Source organism: Terrapene carolina, unplaced genomic scaffold (assembly GCF_002925995.2).
Source record: "Terrapene carolina triunguis isolate 2854851 unplaced genomic scaffold, T_m_triunguis-2.0 Scaffold67, whole genome shotgun sequence".
Classification (NCBI taxonomy): domain Eukaryota; kingdom Metazoa; phylum Chordata; order Testudines; family Emydidae; genus Terrapene; species Terrapene triunguis.
Window position 1 is genome coordinate 31837223 of NW_020664418.1, and position 22632 is coordinate 31859854.

Below are 22632 nucleotides of genomic sequence, written 5' to 3' on the forward strand. Positions count from 1 at the left end.
GAAGTGCTGGCACTCCTGTAAACCCCTCCTCCCAAAGCAGCATTCCCAACCAGCACCCTTCTAGCCAGCAGCCACCCCACGACCTTGCACTGACATCCAGCAGCTGCAGTATTGTCCATCAGCACCACCCCCCGCAACATAATGCAAGAGGTTTGGGATGGGGAGGAGGTGTGGAGGAGGATATTCTTCCTGAAGCAAGATTCAGCGCTACATTGTCTGGGCCACTGGCTGTTAGACAACAGATATGCCCCCTCCACAGTGCAATTCTCTCACTCCTCAGCATCCTACTCTCGAGGGCACTAAGGGCCTCTTCAAATACCCTCCTTTCCATTTCAGAACATCTCAGCCTTCTTCTCCTGCAGGCATACCCAACCCTCACTCTCTTGTCCCTCATGTGCTGGCCCGAGGTGCTAGTGGACAGTGCTGATGCTTTGGTTAGGAGTCCTAGGGAGGGCTGTTCATGTGAGGGGCCATTTTCTCCAGTGTTGAAAGATGGTAGTGCTCATGAAAGAGAGAAACTGATGATTCTGTAGCTGAATAAATTACACCTTAGGTCTACATTATATCCTCACTTGCACGCACTGGTTTATACCTGTCCCATAGCTCTCCTTATCAAGGACTACTAACCAAGCTGAAATGAATGGTGGTGTTGCAATATAAAATCAAGCACTGTAGGTCTTGTATAAAAACAGTTATTTATTTCACTTGTGACTCCCATCCACATTTGAAAGTTAAGTCTCCAGCCATGAAAGTATCAGTTCACTTTGGCTTCAGTCTTTTTGTTTGTTTCTGAGTCTATATTAAAGCCTATATCTAATCATATAAATATTTGCATCATCATTAGAGAGCGTGGAAACGCTTTAGATTTCAGTCTCAAAGAAACTGCACACCAAAAGGCAGGCACCCATGGAAAACACTGGGCAACTTTGACATCCATTTAAAAATCACAGGAACATGGAAGTTAACTCTTAATGGGTCTCATGAAACACAGGTTCATGAGCTGAGAAAAAAACAGAAAAAAGAAAAATACCTGAGTATCGATGGACCCTAAACTATTATCTTGCTGGTAAGATTGGTCCCTGCAGGTCTGGGCCAGAGCACTGAGTAGAAGCTTGCATTATTGCTGTCTGTGCTGCACCTGTTCTGGGAATAAATGGAAGACTTACATCTCCAGGGCTGGCACTATGGCACTTTTCTAAAAACAAAGCAGCTACACACCAAAATCCACTCTTCATTTTCATATCATACTGCTTGGGTGCTGTAACCAGTAAATTCATCATATCATAGAGCAGTCCCAGTCCAAGGCAAGCAGTTTACATTAGTAAAATGTAGGTCTGTTAAGATGGTTAATTAGAATACTGCATAAGCAAATGTACCTTGCACTTTGTCACCAAGCTCAGGCTCTGGCAAACTGTCAAAGGGAGTAAGTCCCACAGGAGCTATATAACAGCTCTGGCAGCAGATACAGCTTCAAAACAAAGTTCGCTTTCAACTGTAGAGCATGTGTAATGCCCTGGCAAAGGACAGAAAATGGAGTAACAAGTCAAAAACCAGCGTAAAGAACGATAATTGAAGGGATCACGTATGTTTTGGTCTACATCTTATTTCATTTCGTGCTGAAACTGCTTTGTTCGAGTTAGTTTTTGATCACAAGAGAGTTCAGTCCTCAAAGTGTGTCTAATCAACCACTGAACTTTTGCATCACTATAAGTCACCCTAGCCCAGTGGCTCTCAACCTTTCCAGACTACTGTACCCCTTTCAGGAATCTGATCTGTCTTGTGTATCGCACATTTCACTTCGCTTAAAAACTACTTGCTTACAAAATCGGACATAAAAAGACAAAAGTGTCACAGCACTGAAAATTATTACTGAATATATTACTGAAAAACTGCTTTCTCATTTTTACCATATAATTACAAAATAAATCAATTGGAATATAAATATTGTACTTACATTTCAGTGTATACTATATAGAGCAGTATAAACAAGTCATTGTATGAAATTTTAGTTCTGACTTTGCTAGTGAATTTTACGTAGTCTGTTGCAAAAGTAGACAAATATCCAGATGAGTTGAGTACCCCTTGAAAGACTTCTGTGTTCCCCCAAGGGTACGCGTATCCCTGGTTGAGAACCACTGCCCTAGCCATTTAGCAACCATTCTATCATTTTCTTCTAGAGGAAAGGGAGGTGTGCTCTCTCTGTAATGTTACTGAAGTGTAACTAACAGTACTATAAGCCAATTAAGATCAAACCTGTGATATTCAGTACTATGGTTTCATCACTTTAATATTAAACAATTTTTTACTTTGACATAGCTCAAGAAGTGTTGATGCAGACATCTTTAAACAAGTCAGGCAATATCTTAAAGAGACAGATCTTCTATTTGCTGTTTCAGAATCAGTTAGTATCATGGCTCCAAATACTAAATTTCTCCAGAAATTTTATAAAAATTGTCCCCATAAAAAAGTATGAATGTGTGTATATTGCAGGATAAAATGGAGGAGCCATCATATCAAAAGTGTGCATTTATATGGTCCATAAACACATTTTCTTCAGTTCATTTTATGACTGATGTGTTTAATTCTATGCAGTCTTCGAGTAAGCTCAGGGGCCACAAGAATAGTGTAAGTATGTGACTTCGTATTGTAAGGCCAGAATATTCTCCTTCTCTACTCTTTATTTGATAATTAGCCAAAATGGGCTAACATTATCAAGCTTTTAAATATGGATTTACCATAGCACAGCCAGCGTGTGAGACCTAAATGCACCCTGTGCCAAATGTTGCCCTCAGTAACATGCATCCAGAATCACTGAAGTCAATCCATATTAAAAGGAATACACATGAGAGAAATCCCATGGAAGAAACCAACTTTTGTCTACCTTCAGTAACTATACCTGAACTATACCAGTATAGTTAAATGAGTACAACCCTCCCCCCCATTCCCCCTAGTATAAGTGTGGGCAAACTTATACTAGTAAAAAGATGCCTTATATTGGTATCGCTGATTCCCCTTCCTGTATGACAAGTTGGTGTCTTGAATGGGATTTCTTTGTACTGGTATAACTTTATGGGGGGGAATCACCTCCCCAGCAGGCATAGTCATTCCAGTACAAAAATCTGTGGTCAGACTAGGCCTAAGATCAAAATTTGACCCCTTGATTATAAAATTAACCATAGTTAGTACTTACAGAGATGTGTACATTTAAAGAGCCTTGCATAAAAACTACTGAATATTTACACTGCTCCTGTGGTATAGGAAGTAAACATTATCACCCCCATTTCACAAAACAGGAAATCGAGACTTTGAGAGAATAACCAAGGCCACAACAACACAGTGGCACACCCAGGATTAGAACTCAGGAATTCCTACCCCCAAGTCCTGTGCTCAGGCCGCTAGACTGCACTGTTTTTGTCTTTTAATTTGGAATATAGAGAATACAGTGTTTTCAAAGTTCATCTACCGATATGTTGGGCCTGATTCCCCATTAGCCTGGACCGTGTTAGTCATTTACACCTGCCACAGGGGGTATAAAACTCAACTATTCTGATTTAGTAACACGGAACACCCACTTCACCCAGGTATAGATAACTACTTCACAAGGTGCTGGGCAACAGAGAATGAGGTTTAACTTTAACATGTTTGGCGTTATCTGTTAGGACCTGGATCTAGTAAAAAGTTTCCAAAGTCCCTGAGAAGGATGGCCTGCCATAGAAGGCAACAAAAAACTCCCAGCAACCCCAAACAAAAAACCCACCTTACTCTTTGGGAGTGAGCTGCACCTCTTCTCCCCTGCATCCTGCTACTTCAGCTTCTCAAGCCCTTCTGCCATCTCACCAGAGGCCATTTATCACCCATAGGTTGAACATATAGTGAGAAATCCTGGCCCCACTGAAATCTGGCAAAAGTACCATTGACTTCACTCGGGCCAGGATTTCACTCATTGTCTTCCACACAAAAACTCATCCCCCAAAAGGCCATTCAGGAATATGCTCAGCAAGTCCCCTCAATACCATTGTCAAGAGCCTGATTACCATACTGAAGTGCCACAGAAGTGGCGGCAGAATGCTGCGTTAGGCATACTCAGACGTCTAGAAAGAGTGTCCCTTCCCCTTTGGAATGGGGAGCAGCATTCACAGTTGTGGAGCCCAGGAAACTTGGTGAGCATGCATGAGCCAGCAGTGACAGAGGAGAATTGGACCTGGAGCAGACCTTTACATTTGCACTGTTATTGGAATGAACAAGTTTAAAGCTCTTTTCAAAAGGTGCACCCTCAAGCGTACTAGCATGCATCAGGACTGCAGAAAAGCACCTGTGCACTCAATGGCATGCACATACCTATTTTTACTCCCAGGTATAGTCATGTGTACTTGTTAGTTTCTCAGGGCACCCTTATTTTCAATCTTGGTGCTTCTCAAACTTTGAACCAGCAGGCAAATTCCAGATTTATACAGAAGTGAGTCTCAAAACGTCAGGGGATAGTAAAAAAAACCCCAAAAACCCTGATGACTTTGACAAACTAGAACCTAGTATTGAAGTGGCAGTAATCTGGTAATATGGTGCCCCATTTCAAAGAGACACCATTTCTCCCAAAGAAATCCCTTTGCTGCCCTCATAACACCTGGCTTTGTTCTGTGCTAAGTGCAGAAAGAAAATGGCAAAATTTGACAAAGCCTCATTTAATATTTTTCATTATAGTAGCTTTTTTAACCCCCAAGTTTAATTTATTACTTAGTTTCATTTTTCCCTCCTAGAGGACATTTAAGGCTGATTAGTAGCTAGGTTTGTTTCATTCTAACCTGGCCCGAAGTGCTCTTTGTATTTACCTGCCCCCCACCCCACATATCGCAGTCTGTGCTTGGTAATTTATGAAATATTGGTAGTATAAAGTAATTTGGCTATGATTTTCAGAGGGGAAATTGGTTTTAATCTATTTTATTTAATTATTTCTTCTCTGCAGCTGGCTCACTTTCCCTTCCCCCATTTCCTTTTACATGGCAGAAACATGCAACAATGATTAATGGAATGTCACACATAAATTGACAAAGTTTTGGGTCGATGAATGGATAAGGAACACTGACCTTTTCCCTATTAAGTGTGATATTGGATTCCACCAATCAAGAATTGAAAGGTGGCATTCTCATCAAAGAATGACAGGAACTAGCCACAAATAGGCAGCTAAAGATTTGGGGCAACTTCTTGCTTTTTGCACAGCCAGCCCTTTATTTGCTGTGAAATAGCCAGTGAGGATTTTCACCCAGGCCAGTTTCCTTTTTACAGGTGAAAGTTTGCACCATCAGACAACTATCCTTGTATTTTAGTACCTGCAAAATCTCGTTAAGGCACTGAACTGGAGTCCAGAAGATCTAGATTGAATTCCCATCTCTTCCACAGCCTTTATGTATGTATTGACCTTGGACAAGTCACCTGACCTCTTTGGAAAATCTTACTGTAAAACCTAGTAGCTCCCATTGTTCTCAGAGGGGCTTATTGGCTGCTGAGGTCTTTGAAAAATCTGCCTCTAGTTGTAGCTGCTGAGCCTTTATGAAAATTCTGGCTTTTATCTGTCACTGCTTCAACTCCCCCTCTGTGAAACGGGGCTAGGAATACTTTTGCTGCCAATATTTGCACCTACAGTAGCAAAAACGTTGGTGCTGCAATTTGTAGGCAAAATTCATCAAAGACCAGTTTGAAGCCTGGCTGAAAAGAATCAGACCCAGGGAGCGTAATTGAGCTCTAAATTTTCTTCTGGGCACATATTTCCAATAATTCATAATCAGGTGATTCTGGTGAAACAAATACCTCAGCGTTTCTATTTGTATAGTCCCCTGCAGACCTCCATTAACAGGGTTGAATGAGGTAAGAATTATGTATGTGTTTCACAATAGCATATCTGTGTGCAACAGAAGTATTTACCTGGTCTGGCAAAGCCTGTGTTCTAGTGGCCAGGTTGAGTAAATTTTCTGTTCATCCCAGGAACAGTCTATCTTCAGGTTTTATTCCTTCCTGGCAGTCCTGATCTCAATCTGTTTGTGTCAAGGCTGCCAAAGGTCTGATAGTAGATCCAAATACCTTCACAAAGTGGCTGCCCTTTCCCTCCTACACATATTGGCAGTGCGAGTTGATACTCATTTTCTTTCAATGCTTTTAATATACCGAATAATAAAGAAACCTTTACCTCTACAATCACAGGTGACTGAGGCTAGCTTTCCCTGTTGGATCTTCTCCCTCTTCATGACAAAGACCTTCACATAGAAGTAGATGTAGGGGATTACTTGCTCTTTTCATTCCCTCTGAAGCACCTGACATTGGCCACTGTCGGAAAACAGATTACTGGGCTAGATGGATCTTTGGTTTGACTCAGTATGGCCTTTCTTATCTTTCTCTGATAAGGGTTTGTGAGAGGCGAGGTTGGGTTAGAAGGGATTTCAATCCTCTCCGCTCAAGGAAGTTTTAAATGTGGGTTTGTCCATGTTTGTCCTGGAAAATTTCTCTGTGGGGACTCGTCCACTAGCATTACACTGCTCTTTAACTCCTGGATTAAAATGTGTTATTGAGAAGACTGATTCTCACTTTGTTTGCTCTTTAATTTTTTTTTGAGGGGGGGTGGGGGGGCTCTTCATTTTAGCAAAGTTATTTTTTATGTCACTGTAATTTTTGACCAGCACACATGTAGCTACCCTTTGTTCTTGACTGCCATTTTGTTTTAATTTTGCTCAAGTAAAAATAAGGCCCTGTTTCAAGTACTCTTCTTTGTGACAGATGTTACATCAAGATTTCATGTGACCTTTATTCAGATGTTTTCCCTGATCGTTTTGGGTTGGGGGGCTGGGAGGAGGAAATCCTTCCTGTGTCTAATATACCCACAATCTCAGAAATGTCTCCATGGTAGATTGGGAATTGAAATTTCAGAATGTGTTTATTTTGTGGAAGGGGCAAGGGCTCCAAAAAATCATGGTGTGAGGCACATGGAATTGATGCATCTACTGATCCATCGAGCTCGTGTATTTCTAAATCCTACCAGGCCAAAAGAGCTCTTTGGTCAGTTAGAATTGATGGCCCTTCCACTTACCCTAGGCCTCCTCCTGGCTTGACGGAGGCTTCAGGAGAGGAATTCTACAAGGTTCTTTACCAGCCATTTTGCCTTTGTATCGGTTGTGTTTGACCTACTACATCTTGAGGTCTTTGATGCCTCGCTTCATTCTTTTCCTAGTCTTGAGAATAGGATTGGTATTCAAAGCTTGTAAGAGCCAGAGTTCTGTTTGCAGAAAGAAGAATGTATCTCAGAGCCACCAAGCTGCAGTATCCCACTCTGATGTATACTTGAACAAGAAGGAACTAACTTGACTAACATTATTAATTCCATTCTGTTTAAGTGCATTCACTATTAATTTAATGCTAGATGCGTCATCTGAGGAGGCTGTGTCAAGCCAAGGACGGTGTCAGGAATCGTTAGTGTTTATTAGTCACTGCTGCTTATCAGTCTTGCCTAAGAGTGCAACCCATCAGTTCTTGGCTGGTGGACTTGAGATGCAGAAGCATCATTAACAGTTAAAAATGCATCTTTTTCAGGTCAGTCTGTAATGGATAGGACCTCATATATACCTTCCATTGCCAAATACTACCGCCATCTATGCTGGTCTCACCTAGTCCAGCATGAGCTCACTCATGAGCTGCCATAGGAACTTGGACAATCCTTGCACAGAACCAACCCTGGGAGTGAGACCAACTTTTTCATCCTAAGCATCCTAACTTTCAGTAGCACTTAAGCACATTTTAACTGGGTCTCAGAAATATTAGGAATCAGGAGATCTGATTATTTTCCTAAGACAAATAATTTACTAGAATAAGTGATTTCAACAACTGCAGAACATAGTGTTTATGATTAAATCAATAGAGATTTGTACCTGCAACTCAAAACTGAACTAATGCTTTGGAAAGTTGCTATGAGGTATGGTATTGCAGTTGCCATGTTTCTAATGTGAAATAAAACCTATGCCCAGACTACGTGTGGTCATTAAAAATCCTTGAGAAATGTTTTCTTGCATCTTGCCCAAATTACATTTCACTTGCCCCCTAAAAGCATTGTTGTATAGTGCTACTACTGCATTTCCATGGCGTATGTCGTGATCTCAACACATACTATACAATCATTTGGGTGGCCTCAGACTAAACAAGGTGCTACATAATTGGATTTGGAAAGATTAGATTTTTAATCAGTAAATATTGGAAAGATCAGTTTTGTTAGACACAACAAACCAATGAAAAAATATTTCCAGGGATGATAATCAAAATTTACAGAGAGACACAGTAAGGAAAATGCTTCTTGAGAACTTGTAGAGTTTGATTTAAATAATTTACTTTGTGTATTTTGACATGTTCACATTTTGTGTTTTAATGGTTATAAAGCTTTAAACTTTTTGAATCTTAGCATCTACTGCCATTAAATAATTATTGTCTGACCCTCCCCCCCGAATTTCCCACAGCTGTGAAAACTTAAATTGAAAACATTGAAAAAAATAAAAAATGATATTATACATGGGCCTTATAAAAATAAAAGTTGAATGCTGTCAAGTCTATACATAATTATCCGCATTATTTAGTTAGTTATAGCATTAGGTGGGGGAAATACATTCTCAGGGACTGATTCTCTCCATTGCTCTGCACTTTGCACACCAATGCGAAGGAAGTGCAGCGTGGGTGACAAACACTACCATTTTATGCTCCCCTTGCACATGTGTAAATCACTGTACAAGGGACAAGGGAATAGAATGTCAGGTATTGAGGGCTAGAGTCACAAAGAAACCTAGGTGTGGTCAGTCAGCGTCACCATGCCTAACTTTTAGGTGCCTAGAAAACCACTGGAGTCACAAAGCCTGAATTAGGCTCGCTATACAATGCATGGGGAGAGATAGATGCCTGAGAACGGGATTCACAAAAACCCACGTGGTAGGAGGTGCCAAAGCAAGGGTTGTATGCTAAACCCCACCCCTCTCTCGCAGATAGGCACCTAAGTCCAGACTGCAGGGAAGTGCTTCCAGACACTTGGAATTCTCAGCAGCAAACCCTCCTTTGCTGTTAGGTGCCTATGCCATTTCTGCAAAAAGCCAGGCAATGGGAGGAGGCACTCCTCATAACTTTTAGCTATGTGGTTAGGCTGCTCCCAGGGGATAGGTGAGGACCCCCCGTGATTCAAATCCCCCCTCAACTGTGGGTAGAAGGGATTTGAATTGAGATCTGCCACCTTTCACATGAGTGCTCCAGCCATGGAGCTATGCAATATTCTGATATGGGACTCCCTCAGTGAAGCTGTTCCACTGTGGATAAATAATGAAAGAATCACTGGGGCCAGAGAGAGTGCATGAGAATTATTCTATAGTATGGTGGTCACAGCACTCACATAGGAGACACAGGGTCCAGTCTCCCTTGATTTATGCACCCTGACTTGATTTAGGCACAGTGGAACAGTTTTAACTGGAGACAGTGAGAGCACTCCACATTAGATTATCCCATAGCTACTCCTGGGGGAATTCTGCGCCACTGCACTTGCGCAGAATTCATGTCCCCCGCAGATTTCGTTGCTTCCCCATAGAAAAATGACTTTCTGACAGGGAAGCAAAGGGACGCTGCAAGAGCAGTCATGCGCCACTCTCTAGCTGTGCAGGTACATCATTTCAGGAACTCAGAGCAGCTGACGGAGAGGTAACTCACCACCGAGCTGGGGACACCCCAGCTAGTGGCTCCTACCCTGAGCTGGGATGAGCTCCTAGTCCCGTCTGGGCTGGAGGCAGGAGAGGACGGGACTTCCTCTTCCCCTGCAAGGAGTGGCTGGGACTATATCAGACCATCTTTCCCCCCCCCCCCCGAAAACCTCCCCTGCTTCCTGCCCCATTGCTCCTCAGCTGTGGGGGGAGGAATCACTGTATGGGGAGCAGCTTCCCCATTTACCCAACCCCCATGCATCCAGACACCCCTGACAAGCCTCACTTCGTACACCCAGAACGCCTCTAGCCCTCCATACCTGATCCCCTGCCTCCAGGCACCCACCCCTGCACCCAGCCCACTGCCCACTGAGCTCCCTGCACTCAAACTCCCACCCTGATGCCCCACCTCAAGCCCCCACATCCAGACCCCCACACCACTGACCCCAACTAGCTGCACCCAGACCCCCATCCCACCAAGCCCCACTCCCCCAGCACCCAGACACCCCCCCTGCTGAGCCCCCCCCACACCTAGACTCCTCTGCTGAGCCCCAACCACCTGCACCTGGAGAGTCCCATTGCCCCTGCACCTGGAACCCCCCCCCTCAAGCCTCTGTGCATCCAGATCCCCCCACACCTGGATCCCCCCACCACTGAGCTGTCTGCACCCAGACTGTCCCACACATAATCCTCTCACCCCACATCTGGATCCCCTACATTGAGCTCCTCCACGCTTGGATCCTGCCTGGTTGAACCAGCCTGCCTCATACCTGGTGCAGAGGGGCAGGGCCCTAGGGTGTTTCTGGAACAGGTCCAGGCATTGTGCTGTATCAGGGTTGGGTAAAGCCGCACCGCTGAGTCTGTGTCCTGGGGCGGGGGGCTGCAGGATGATCTCCGACCTGCATGCAGCCAGTGGCCTGTGCTCCCTGCTGCCATGCTGGAGCCTCTGCATTTATTTATTGGCAAATAAAACTGGCAGAATTTTAAAATATTGTGTGAAGAATGTTTAATTTTTAGGTGCAGAATGCCCTCAGGAATACATAGCCCAGTGAGAGCACTCCACATTAGACTATCCCATAGTGCAGAGGGTAGGGCACTCACCTAAGAGATGGCGAATCCAATTCAAATTACTTCTCCCCCTCAGGCGGACTTGAACCAGGGGTCTCCCACATCCTAGGTAAGTACCTAATTATTGGACTCAACGTTATGAGGGAGCGCCTCCTCCAGACTCCCATAGGGCCCAATCCACTGGCAAGGTCTGAGCACGCTTACTGGATCAGGCCCACCAGTGAGTTAGGTGTGCCTCTGCTTATCTTCCCCTGGTTCGTGCATCGCCCTGGGGCTTATGCGTCTGGACACCTGGTGTGGAGCTGCTGTGCGCATACTCAGAGGAAGAAACATAAAGGACCTAGGGAGCTTTTATTGCAAAACTTTAGGCGCCGGTGGAGTTTAAGTGCCTATAGGGGTTGAGTGGGGGTTTTGTGAATCTCAGTGGGGCCTGATTCTGGGATTTAAGTGCCTAAAGTGGTAATTAGGCACCTGAGTCCTTTTGCGACTCTATAGCCCTAAGAATATTAGACTTAGATTTAAAACAAGCTTAAATCTAAACGCTGGCTTGAGGCATACACAAACAATGTGTGTCTTGATGTTAGTAGATAAGATTTAGGCAGTTTATGGGATAGGATTTTGTTGGCTGACATTTGGTAATGGGGGAAGGGAAAGAGATAGCAGTTTAATTAAAATTCTAATCCCAACTTTAACAATGTTCTCACTAAGTCAGCAGCCTAAATGTATCTTTGTGATTTAGCTAGGATAACATTCATCGGCTGCCTCTAAAATACCTCTAAATGCAACTAAAAATTAGCAAACATCAATACGGTTCAGAAAAGCTTTAGTCAGCATTGTCACATAGTAATTTTCCGTCAACATACACAAAGGGGCCTTTCATAAACGCTAGTTTACTCCACCACTGCTAACATTAAAATAAAAAAACCCTCGCTCTGCAATAAGAAGTCACTTTTATTGTCTTGTAGTATTGAAACCTCATTGCCACCTTTCTGTTTTACAGGTAGTTAAACAGTATTACCAAGAAGCTGGTGCTATTTTTCGCCAGCCATGAGGCTGCGTCTGCTTTGTGCTTGTGTGATGCTATTGACTGTGTCCCGGTGCCTAGCTGTCAGCTTTCCTGAAGACGATGACCCTATTAATGTTGTTGACTACCATTGTAAGTAATCTGCAAATTGCTTGCCTTTAAAACACTAGATGATTGTTTTGGTTAATTGAAATTTTAATTAATTAATATGTAGACAAGTAAAAATATTTATTCTTATGCAATTCACCACATTTATTTACTGGCTCTTACTCGTTTAAAAAAAGCAATCAGAAATACTGCGCTAATTTGAGTAAAAAGAACATTTGCTGACATTGGCTAGCTTTTATTCATTCATATTCAAGACATTACTTGAGGAATTTAGTGTAAACCCTTCTACACCTAGTATATACAGCTAATCAATGCTGTATATTGATTCTTTAGCTCTATAATCCTGAGTGATGGTGTAGCCCATTTTTACTTGCAGATTCAAGGCAATATCCAGTATTTAAAGGACGCCCTTCAGGCAATGAATCTCAACACAGGCTGGACTTTCAACTGATGTTGAAAATTCGAGACACACTTTATATCGCTGGCAGGTAATTTTCCTGTAGTCCGTTTATTAGATTTAAATTATTTTTTCTCCTAGGTATGCGTTAATGTGGGCAATTTATTAAAAAAATAATCTGCAGAATTGGAATGGGGGGGGGAGCCTCCCAGAGAAATAAACAGTATCTATGCCCCATGTATAAAAATTGGATTTGAAGGCCAGAAGCAGCAATATGCTGCTGCGTTATGCTAAACCATTTTCCTCCTTTTACATTACAGCCCTGATTCAAACGTATCCTGGTCACTTTAAACATGGAATGACACTTCAGGGATATAGGAAAAGAGTCTAAAACTTTCGCATGTTGACACACTGAGCTGGGCTTGGACAATATGTGATAGATAAGAACTGAATAGCTGAAAAACACAGATGCTATCTAAAACCATTACTGTATTGGGAACCAAAAATGTTCAGTGTTGACTCAGAAAATCCATAAAGGCTTCAAAATATATTCTTTGTCTATCGAGTCTCCTAAAAAGTAGATCTATAATAAAAACTATCCATACAGCCAACATATTCATGCATTCACTTGATGCGTCTTATGCCCTTGTTTCCAATAGGGACCAAGTTTATACTGTAAACTTAAATGAAGTTCCCAAGGCAGAAGTTACTCCAAGCAAAGTGAGTAGATGTAAGGAAATTGATTTGATTTTTTTAAAGAATTTTCAGGTCAAGAAGTAAACTTTCTTATTTGATTTAAACAGAAATTAACCTGGAGATCAAGACAGCAGGACAGAGAGAACTGTGCCATGAAAGGCAAACACAAAGTATGTTTATCATATACAGAGCAGCAAAATACTACTACTAAGTGCGGGCGTGAAATCTGTTCTTAATACAAGTTTTTCTTCTTTCAGGACGAATGCCATAACTTTATTAAAGTCTTTGTTCCCAGAAATGATGAGATGGTGTTTGTTTGTGGTACAAATGCATTTAACCCCATGTGCAGATACTACTGGGTAAGCACGTTAAATAAACCATTCATCTGTTGTTTTATAGGTTTGCAAAATAATTGTGTTATGATAGTTAAGCTTTTTGGTACAACTGCAGAATGCTTCTTTTCCCGAGTGTCATGGAATATTAGATAAAAATGGACAGAAACCATCATTTAGAGTTAAGGTATATGTAAAAGTAGGGTTACCCCTTCATGCTGGTATGTAGAACAGAGAGGACCACCACCACCAATTTATTTTTCTTCTCTAGCTGAATACCTTAGAGTATGACGGAGAGGAAATTAGCGGATTGGCAAGATGCCCATTTGATGCCAGACAAACCAACGTTGCCCTCTTTGCTGGTAAGAACTTTTGATTAATGATGCAGAAGGTGCCAGAGGGCTTTAAAAGAAAGCACAGAGAAGCTGCAGGTGTCACGGTGCCTCAGATTCTAAGATTACACTAAAGGGTCTCAAAAGGATTAGAAGCTAAATTGTTAAAATATAGGTTAGAGTAATTTTGGGGAGAGTGGCAGTACAAAGAGAGATTACAGACTAGTAAGAATTCTATGTATTATTAATGGCCCATTAATACCACATTTTGACTATTGTTTTAGATGGGAAATTGTATTCAGCAACAGTAGCAGATTTTCTGGCAAGCGATGCTGTTATTTACCGCAGCATGGGCGATGGATCTGCCCTAAGAACAATAAAATATGATTCCAAATGGATAAAAGGTAATTTTGAAAAAATTACTTTCCTGTGTATGTGACAGATATAATTTTATTGACCTTGAGGATGAAGTGTATCATAGCCAGTATGTTTTTATATCAACACTGTGTTAACGTACATGCAATGTTTGGTATAGCAAGATCAAATTGATAAGAAAGCAACTTTGTGCTGATAAAGCACAATCTTTGTTTAAAATGTAAGGGTTCCCCCCCCTCACCCCCCACTCACAGTTAAATAGGTTAATGAATGAATTTGTAGTAACAAAGACCTTCACTGTAATACAATTCCTTTGAGGCCTTTTTACAGTCCATTAGCTGACATTAAAGACTACAAGTTCATTTAAGCTTGAATGCACCCATATTTGGACTTCCTAAAGTGTCTTGAATATTGGAGTTCCCTTTAGTTGGTATGTAACCAAGGGAAAGCCTTTAAGTCATGCAGAGCAGGCAGTGTCTTATACTTATTGAATGGTTCTTTTAGGTAAACAGCTTTCTCTTCATTCTTTCTTGCAGAACCACATTTCCTCCATGCCATAGAATATGGCAACTATGTTTATTTCTTCTTTCGAGAAATTGCTGTAGAGCATAATAATTTAGGCAAGGTAGGTATATAAAGTCAGTGTGTCACAATCGGCTGTGAAGTATCAAAAATCCTATCAGGGTGAGATATGGTTGTCATAGAAAATAGCCTCAGCAACAAATATAGTTTACATCATATTGTATTAATGGTATAAAGTTGATACAGTTTTTTCATCCTTATAATTGTCAGGTATCTTGAGCCTTAAAGCTTTTTGCATTTGCCCTGTCTTGTTAACAAAGTCCTCCACAGGTATCTTTTAGCTTTGCCATTTCCTTAACTCAGGAAATTAGCAGATATTCTGTTTTTGCCTACTGTTTAAAAAAAAAAACGGGGGGGGGGGTTCAAAAGGTGGCTCCCTAATGCCTCTGGCTAATGAATATCTGTAATACTAATGCAGAATATGATACTTCTGCTTCACCATGGAAGGATATTCTATAGTAAATTACTAAACCATTTACACGTGGTTAATTGAAGACTTTCAATCTTACTAACAATATGATTTTGAAAAAAGATGGAGGCAAGGCTGGGAGTAGTGTGTTGGCTCAATGATGCATTAAAATGCTTATGCACTAGCAGCTAAACGTTGTTTGCTTTCTTCCTTTCTACACAGACTCAGAAAAGCAGCTATAGAGCCGCAATGTTCCTGTTAACAAAATTATCCTTGGAAAATGGGGGGTATTTTTTATAGCGTTTCATAAGCCAATCTCTGCCTTTTGTCCCCTGTACAGGCTGTGTATTCCCGTGTGGCACGCATATGCAAAAATGACATGGGTGGCTCCCAGAGAGTGCTGGAAAAACACTGGACTTCATTCCTAAAAGCTCGTCTCAACTGTTCTGTTCCTGGGGATTCATTTTTCTACTTTGATGTTCTGCAGTCGATCACAGACATAATAGAAATCAATGGAGTCCCTACTGTTGTCGGTGTATTCACCACACAGCTTAACAGGTGAGAGATGAGCAACCTAACATCAAAAGAAGCTCTCCAGTTCCCTGTTACAACTAAGATTGTTGCAAGAATTCAGACTACAATAGCACCCGTTTTTTTTTTATTTTACAGCATCCCTGGTTCAGCCGTGTGTGCTTTCAGCATGGATGACATTGAGAAAGTATTCAAAGGAAGATTTAAAGAACAAAAGACTCCCGATTCTGTTTGGACAGCTGTACCCGAAGACAAAGTACCAAAGCCAAGGTAAAAGATTCTTGCTCATGACACAATAATGTTATTCCTGTAAACTGCTACCTTTAAATCAGTGACACATTGGAGAATCTACTCATGTAAAATTGAAGCAGTGGCTTTCACTTGGACCATAAGTATTCTCATCTGCAGCCTGCCATGCTCTTTCAGGATGCTTACCCTTTCTCATTAACTAAAATATTGAGAAAGAAAAAATGTTGCTTTCCTTTCAGACCTGGTTGCTGTGCAAAACATGGTCTAGCAGAGGCTTACAAAACCTCCATTGATTTCCCGGATGAAACTTTATCCTTCATCAAATCCCATCCATTGATGGATTCTGCCGTTCCATCAGTCATCGAGGAGCCCTGGTTCACAAAGACACGGGTCAGGTATGGAATCTTTGTGAAGTAAGTCACATCTGTACATCAAAAAAGAAATATTCTTCTGAATAACTATGTGCGTTTCGGTTTTTGGTAGATATAGGTTGACTGCAGTTGCTGTAGACCATTCCGCTGGACCCTACCAAAACTACACAATCATATTTGTTGGCTCTGAAGCAGGAGTGGTACTTAAGATCTTGGCAAAGACCAGACCCTTTTCTTTGAATGACAGCGTATTACTGGAAGAGATTGATGCTTATAATCATGCAAAGTAGGTATTATTTTACAAGTACTGCTCTCCAGAATACCAAAAATATTCCAGTGTGTTTCTCACCTAGTCATTTTCTTCTCGTGGCCTAACAAGCAGTGGTGTTTTTTCTTTACTTTTTTTTTTTTTTTTGTAAATGCTTTCTCACCAATTTCCTCGTTCTTTGTCATTTCCCACTGTTTATGGAGGAGATATGCTGCTGAATAACCTGAAAATATTTTAGTACATACATTTTTTGGGTAGCAGAGAGCATTTTAATTCCACGCCTGTTAAGTCATTGATGCAATCTCTTCTAGATACCAAACACCAGTATTTATACACTATTACCTTAGCTAAGGAATTCCTTTAAAGAATTTCGAAATGTTCAGTGATAAATAAAATAATCACTAATGAAATAAAGATTGTTTGTTCTGTAAGCAAAGAATTTGGGTAGGGCCATGTGAAGTGTTCCATTTAAAATCCAAATAGACCCAGCGCAGATTTTTAGAGTCTGCTCTATGACAGGTGTATGAGACACAGTGAGATCACAAAGCTAGTGGGTTTGGAGTTTTCCTACCTGGATCACAGAACTTGTCACCCAGCTGCAGATCTGGGGCCAAAAAAACAGCTCTGGTAATCCTTAGGTTGTATGGGGATCACCCTAAAAGTAGATTAAATTACACTGATGTGTAAGCATTTCTACAGCATTCATCATTGCAATGTCCAAGCAATAGTAATTGTTGAGCATACAGTTTTCAGTTCCTACACAGCTGTAATTGACTGCCAAATCAAAAATGTTGCCAGTGTAAGCTTTACACAAGATACTTTGGTTTATATCAATAACTGTTTCAAATGACTTTTACCAAACAGGTGTAATGCAGAGAGTGAAGAGGACAGAAAAGTCATTTCCCTTCAGTTGGATAAAGAACACCATGTTGTATTTGTGGCATTCTCCAGTTGTGTTGTTAGAATTCCCCTCAGTCGCTGTGAGCGTCATGGATCATGTAAAAAGTAAGCCTACATTCCTCAACTTTCCCATAAAATAAAGGCACAGAAATCTCTGGTGATGGATGAAAGACATTATTTTCTCTGGTTTGATCTTGCACAGGTCTTGTATTGCTTCACGAGACCCCTATTGTGGCTGGCTAGACCAGGGGGCGTGCGGAAGAGTGAAACCTGGCATGTTGTAAGTGTTATTTTTAAAATCAGCCCAATGTATCTACAGTAGGTTATATATGTGCATGCACTCATTCACTAAATCTCCCTTTTTAATGCTCTAAAAATACTACGTTTCTCTTAGTATATGTAAAAAAACAGAATGCTAAATTCTGGTCCAATTCTATAGTCTTTACTTAGGGAAGACTTTGATTTCAATGTACGTTTTACCTGCGTAAGGACAATCAGACCTATAGGGAGGGCTACCTGGAGCATGATGCAGACAAATTACTGACCATAAGCATCATCAGTTTAGCAAAGAGATTACAATATTCTAGTTACTCACTCCCAGGAGACCACAACACTTAAGAATGCGTTTTAGACTTGGATTATTTCCTTTCTCATTTTCACAGGCTCATAACTACATGGGGAAAAGTCTCCTACAGCCTAAATTTTCTGTTTGTCTCAACTTTTTGGACTGTTTAAGTGAAATTTGCTCACTTGATTTTTACAAAGGTGAAAAAATACATTTTATAGCAGAAAACATGTAAGACTTTTCCACACCCAATCTGTACCTTTCCAAGGGTATTTTGAAGAAGCAGTCTCATGGAGCACATTGCATTAGCAGTTGTGATGTTAAATGTGATATTTATAATGGGTCCAATATTACCCTCAGATAGGCATGCACAACGCCAGTTGATCTAGTTGGAGCTGCATGGATATACCAGCAAACAAGAGTGGTTGCACGATACATAAATTGATTAGTGTGAGAACTTGATTTATTTCTTGGTGTAAGTGCTTAAAAATTTAAAGCCTTTACATAATTTTTATATTTAATATACAGTCTTTCTGCTATCCTATACTGTACAACTCCCCTTTCCCATAAGTTTGCTGAACAAATGTGTGTCTGGTTTATGCTTTCAGAAGAAAATCATTTGTTTCCCTATTAATGCTATTAATTGCAGGTTCTCTTTGTTTGTTTCATACAACCACAGCACTGGAGGATATGAGCAAGATGTAGAATACGGCAATACAGGACAGCTTGGGGACTGCCATGGTAAGACACAGTCACTGCTGCTAATTTATAATGTGTCAACAGTAGTTTGTGGATGTTAAATTTATGATGAGCCATTCAGTGACACCCTGCACGCACCACCTAGTGTTACCACGACCAGTCACAAAGCTGAGCTACTCCGGCGGGGGGTGGCAGAGATGTTTTACCTCTCCCGCTCTCCTTCCCTCACTTTGCTATTGACTCCAGAGAGCTGTAAGGTATCGAACAATTTCCCTTTTTTGGTAACAGATCGTATTTTCTTTTTTATTTTCAGTTACTCAGGTCTTAAACTCTTTTGCTTTCTTTTGGTTACTTTTCACTGATTACTTGTTCCTTTAATTCTTTTAGAAATTTTGCCTACTACAACTACACCAGATTACAAAATATTTGGCGACCCAACATCTGGTTAGTTTTTTTTAATTTTTTTGAATTAATGACCTTTTCTTTCCTTCAGTTCAGCATTTTCAGCCCTTTTTCCCCTTCCTTCTGCGCAGGTGGCAAGCCTTCATTTTTGTGCTTTTACTCATGTTCCCACTGATAGTAAAGCTAGCTGGACTCAGCTCTTCACCCTGTGTAGCTGCATGTTAACAGCTCATTGTTTATTGAGCCACATCCTTTATTAAAGAGCCTGATTAACATAGATGACATCTTCACTGCACGGAAGTCCACTCAGCTTTACCCCCCCGCGTCCCCATGCATTTGTGAATGCCCTTCTTGGTCATCTCTAATAGATGGATGGCAAAAATCTCATCATCTTCCTTTTTTTTCTCCTTCCTCTCCCCCTCACCACCAGTCTTATCAAGCAAATACACATTTTCTAAAATGTGTATTTCTGTGGTTTGGAAATGTTTCAATAGTTATGCTAATGTTAATCATTTAATCTCACCCACGGTATAGCAGAACACAGGCTCTAGTAAACTGATGCTGGACTAGAGAACTTTGGTGCAGTGTTGTCCTAGGGCCTTCAGACCCTTTACTCCTTTCAACATTTTTTCACAGCATTTTCATTGCAAATCCCTATTTTTCAGGAATATAGGTGCCAATGTTACTCTGTTGAACTCAATAGTAAAACTTTTATCGAGTTCAACAGGAGCATGATCAAGCCCTTATTTTCTAGAGTTCAGTCCAGACTGAAACTTGGTCTCTGGGTTTCAGCCCTTGGGGACATTCCTGTTTGCCAAATCTGAAGGAAATCTGTTGGGCTGTTTAATCAGTGGTTCCCAAACTTGTTCCGCCACTTGTGCAGGGAAAGCCCCTGGCGGGCCGGGCCGGTTTGTGTACCTGCCGTGTCCGCAGGTTCGGCTGATCGCGGCTCCCAGTGGCCGTGGTTTGCTGCTCCGGGCCAATGGGAGCTGCTGGAAGCGGCGCATGCCGAGGGACGTACTGGCCACCACTTCCAGCAGCTCCCATTGGCTTAGAGCAGCGAACTGCGGTCACTGGGAGCTGCGATCGTCCGAACCTGCGGATGTGGCAGGTACACAAACTGGCCCGGCCCGCCAGGGGCTTTCCCTGCACAAGCGGCGGAACAAGTTTGGGAACCACTGGAAGTTGTGGGGCTGGTATTTGCACTTCTGTATCTCAACAAGGGGGCTGTGTTTGATACACAAACAAATACTTTGCAGATTTATTTGCCCATAATATAACTTAGGGTGTAAATTTGGGGGGGGGGGAAATGACAGCCATATTACTTGAAAGTGCTGCCTTACTTGCATGAACGTTCACTTAATCGATTCAACTTTCAGTCTGATTTTTTTTTAGGACACACACATAATGAACCTGATTTTTGAGCCCTGAATTAACACATATTTGAGTGCTTACTTTACTCAGGCAAATCCCCAGTTGCAAGCACACATGGCTATAAATCTATCTGGTCCCGTGCAAACAAATCAGGGATTTGCACCTGAAAAGTAGGCTCAGTGTAGACTATTAGGTTCAATAGGTTTGCTGCTCATGGGCATTACCACATAGGCCATAATGACTTTATACACTCAATTCATTTCTAAGAAGGATCTAGCAGCATAGTTCCTTAGGAACCATTACAACATAAGGGGTAAAAATATGTGTCTTGTCTCCCAACGGTGCCTAACTACAGTTCTAACAGAGCTGAGCTGGTCTCTCAGGGATATTTAGTATTTTGGCCTCTTACAAGGTCACTAATAAACAGCTTTTTAGAGATTTTTAAAAGACAGTGAAATATGCTGAAACAGCTTGTATAAAAGGAAACAATACATCAATAAAGTAGAATAAGTTGTGCTTTCCCCCTCCTTCAGTTGCTTATGATAACTTCCACACTGCCTTCCATTTGACTTTTCTGGTTCTTGAATAATAGCTGTAATGTTATTTAATGTATAATTTGTACTTTTAATCTGATTTTTGGCAGCCCTATGTACGTCTGTGAAGTGTAGGTCATATATTGCCCTGACATGTAACTCCCATTAAATGCCTTCTCCAGCTATAATTTAGAAATACCACAAAACAGTGAGGAAAGCCTGTTTGTAATACACATTAATAAAAATCTGTTTGCCACCACAGACATGGAGTTATCCTCAGCTTCCATTACCACAATGGCAAGTATCCCAGTTATATCACCTAAAGTGATTGGTTCCTGGAAACCTAAAGTGACTGGCTCTCGGAAATTTGTAGTTCAAGATGACCCAAACACTTCTGATTATTCTGATCCATTATCAGGTGTCCCAAAGGGTAAGGCCTTACCAGGAAATACATTACAGCTAAATGGAAACCTGATAGGTACAATTAGAATTTTGAAAATGCTGGGACTGGTATGTTTATACTTTTTCCTGTGAATATACAGAAGGTGCAATCATGGTTCTCTTCCCCATTTGGCGTGTGTGTGCAAAGTGATGTTCATAGTTTGCAAAACTTCAGCTGATGTCAGCAGGAATTCTGGATGCATAGCCAATGTAAATTCAAGCCTTACAATCCTCACCTGCCCTTCAGGCAGTTGGTTACTAGAGCCAAGTGAAATTTTTCAGCTGAAACTTTTGCTAAAAGCAGCAGATTCAGGTCACCCGAAATATTTTACAAATACACATTGTTTTCACTGAATTGTTGTGGTTAAATAAAACAAAAAAATCTGAAAAAGGCAAAACTTTTGTTTCAACATTTTTGAAATGAAACATTTTGATTTTTCAGTTTGAAACAACTTTTTGCTGCAAAATTTACTTTGTGTATTTTTAAAATGATTAAAAGTGTTTTAAAATGCTTAAACTAAACTAAACTAAACCCAAAACAACACATTTTTTTCTTTTACCTTTTGGTTTTCCAAAAATTTTGACAAACATTCTCAAAACAATTTTAGAATGGCCAGTGAACCCTTCTCTATGGGTTACAGAACAGCAGTAGTTCTAGAGCCTGAATGAGACTGCTGGTCCTCTCAGCCAAACAGATAGTGCCTTGGTGTATTAGCTAATGTTTAAAGACAAAGTCTAAAGTGCAAAGTAACAGCCCATGGGTATGTGGACAAAACCGCTCAGATGAGGTCCAATGTTGTACTCATTGAACACCCAAAACTCCCATTCAGTTCAGTGGGTTTGCAAGGAACTGCAGGGTCAGGTTTGAGATTCAATCCACTGAAATTATACTTTGGAGAGAAGAGCATGGGCGCTTGCACTCAGACAGCTGTGTAGAGTCTCCCAATACACACGCCCGGCTTATCTGAAAACTAAAAAAATGTGAAGTCTGATTTTATAGATTACATACAATTCATCTTCTGTTGCCTTTCCTCCTTTCAATCAAGTGAAACATTGCATAGGCTGTTACAGAAACAAATATTGGCAAAACAATATTACAATCAACAACAGCCAAAACTTCATGAGAGACTTTTATTGGTACATATCTTGGCTCTCCGAGCTCTGGTCAAGTGTCAGTAGTCTCTTGGTCTATCCAAGGCCGTGATCAAGTGTCTTGATGTTTTTGGTCTTTTGGCCTCAAGATGAAAACCTTGTCTTTGTTTCTGGGACCTTGAA

General features: G+C 41.1%; 1 protein-coding gene across 8 annotated transcripts in view; it reads left to right on the top strand.

Moving 5' to 3' along the window:
• The window catches only part of SEMA6D (semaphorin 6D), a 36620-nt gene that overhangs the window by 9073 nt on the left and 4915 nt on the right, over window positions 1-22632 (top strand). The window contains exons 2-18 of one of the 8 annotated variants that reach the window (XM_024200715.3): window positions 11770-11925; window positions 12278-12389; window positions 12958-13018; window positions 13102-13164; window positions 13252-13353; window positions 13598-13688; window positions 13943-14062; window positions 14570-14658; window positions 15365-15582; window positions 15694-15825; window positions 16044-16199; window positions 16288-16461; window positions 17308-17448; window positions 17546-17623; window positions 18558-18649; window positions 18995-19051; window positions 21179-21346. In XM_024200715.3, coding sequence (XP_024056483.1) covers window positions 11817-11925; window positions 12278-12389; window positions 12958-13018; window positions 13102-13164; window positions 13252-13353; window positions 13598-13688; window positions 13943-14062; window positions 14570-14658; window positions 15365-15582; window positions 15694-15825; window positions 16044-16199; window positions 16288-16461; window positions 17308-17448; window positions 17546-17623; window positions 18558-18649; window positions 18995-19051; window positions 21179-21346 — 1963 coding nt within the window. In that variant the 5' untranslated portion in view covers window positions 11770-11816. The remainder of the gene's footprint in view (window positions 1-11769; window positions 11926-12277; window positions 12390-12957; window positions 13019-13101; window positions 13165-13251; window positions 13354-13597; window positions 13689-13942; window positions 14063-14569; window positions 14659-15364; window positions 15583-15693; window positions 15826-16043; window positions 16200-16287; window positions 16462-17307; window positions 17449-17545; window positions 17624-18557; window positions 18650-18994; window positions 19052-21178; window positions 21347-22632) is intronic. The other 7 variants (XM_024200752.3, XM_024200777.3, XM_024200758.3 and 4 more) reach the window with 7 other exon arrangements.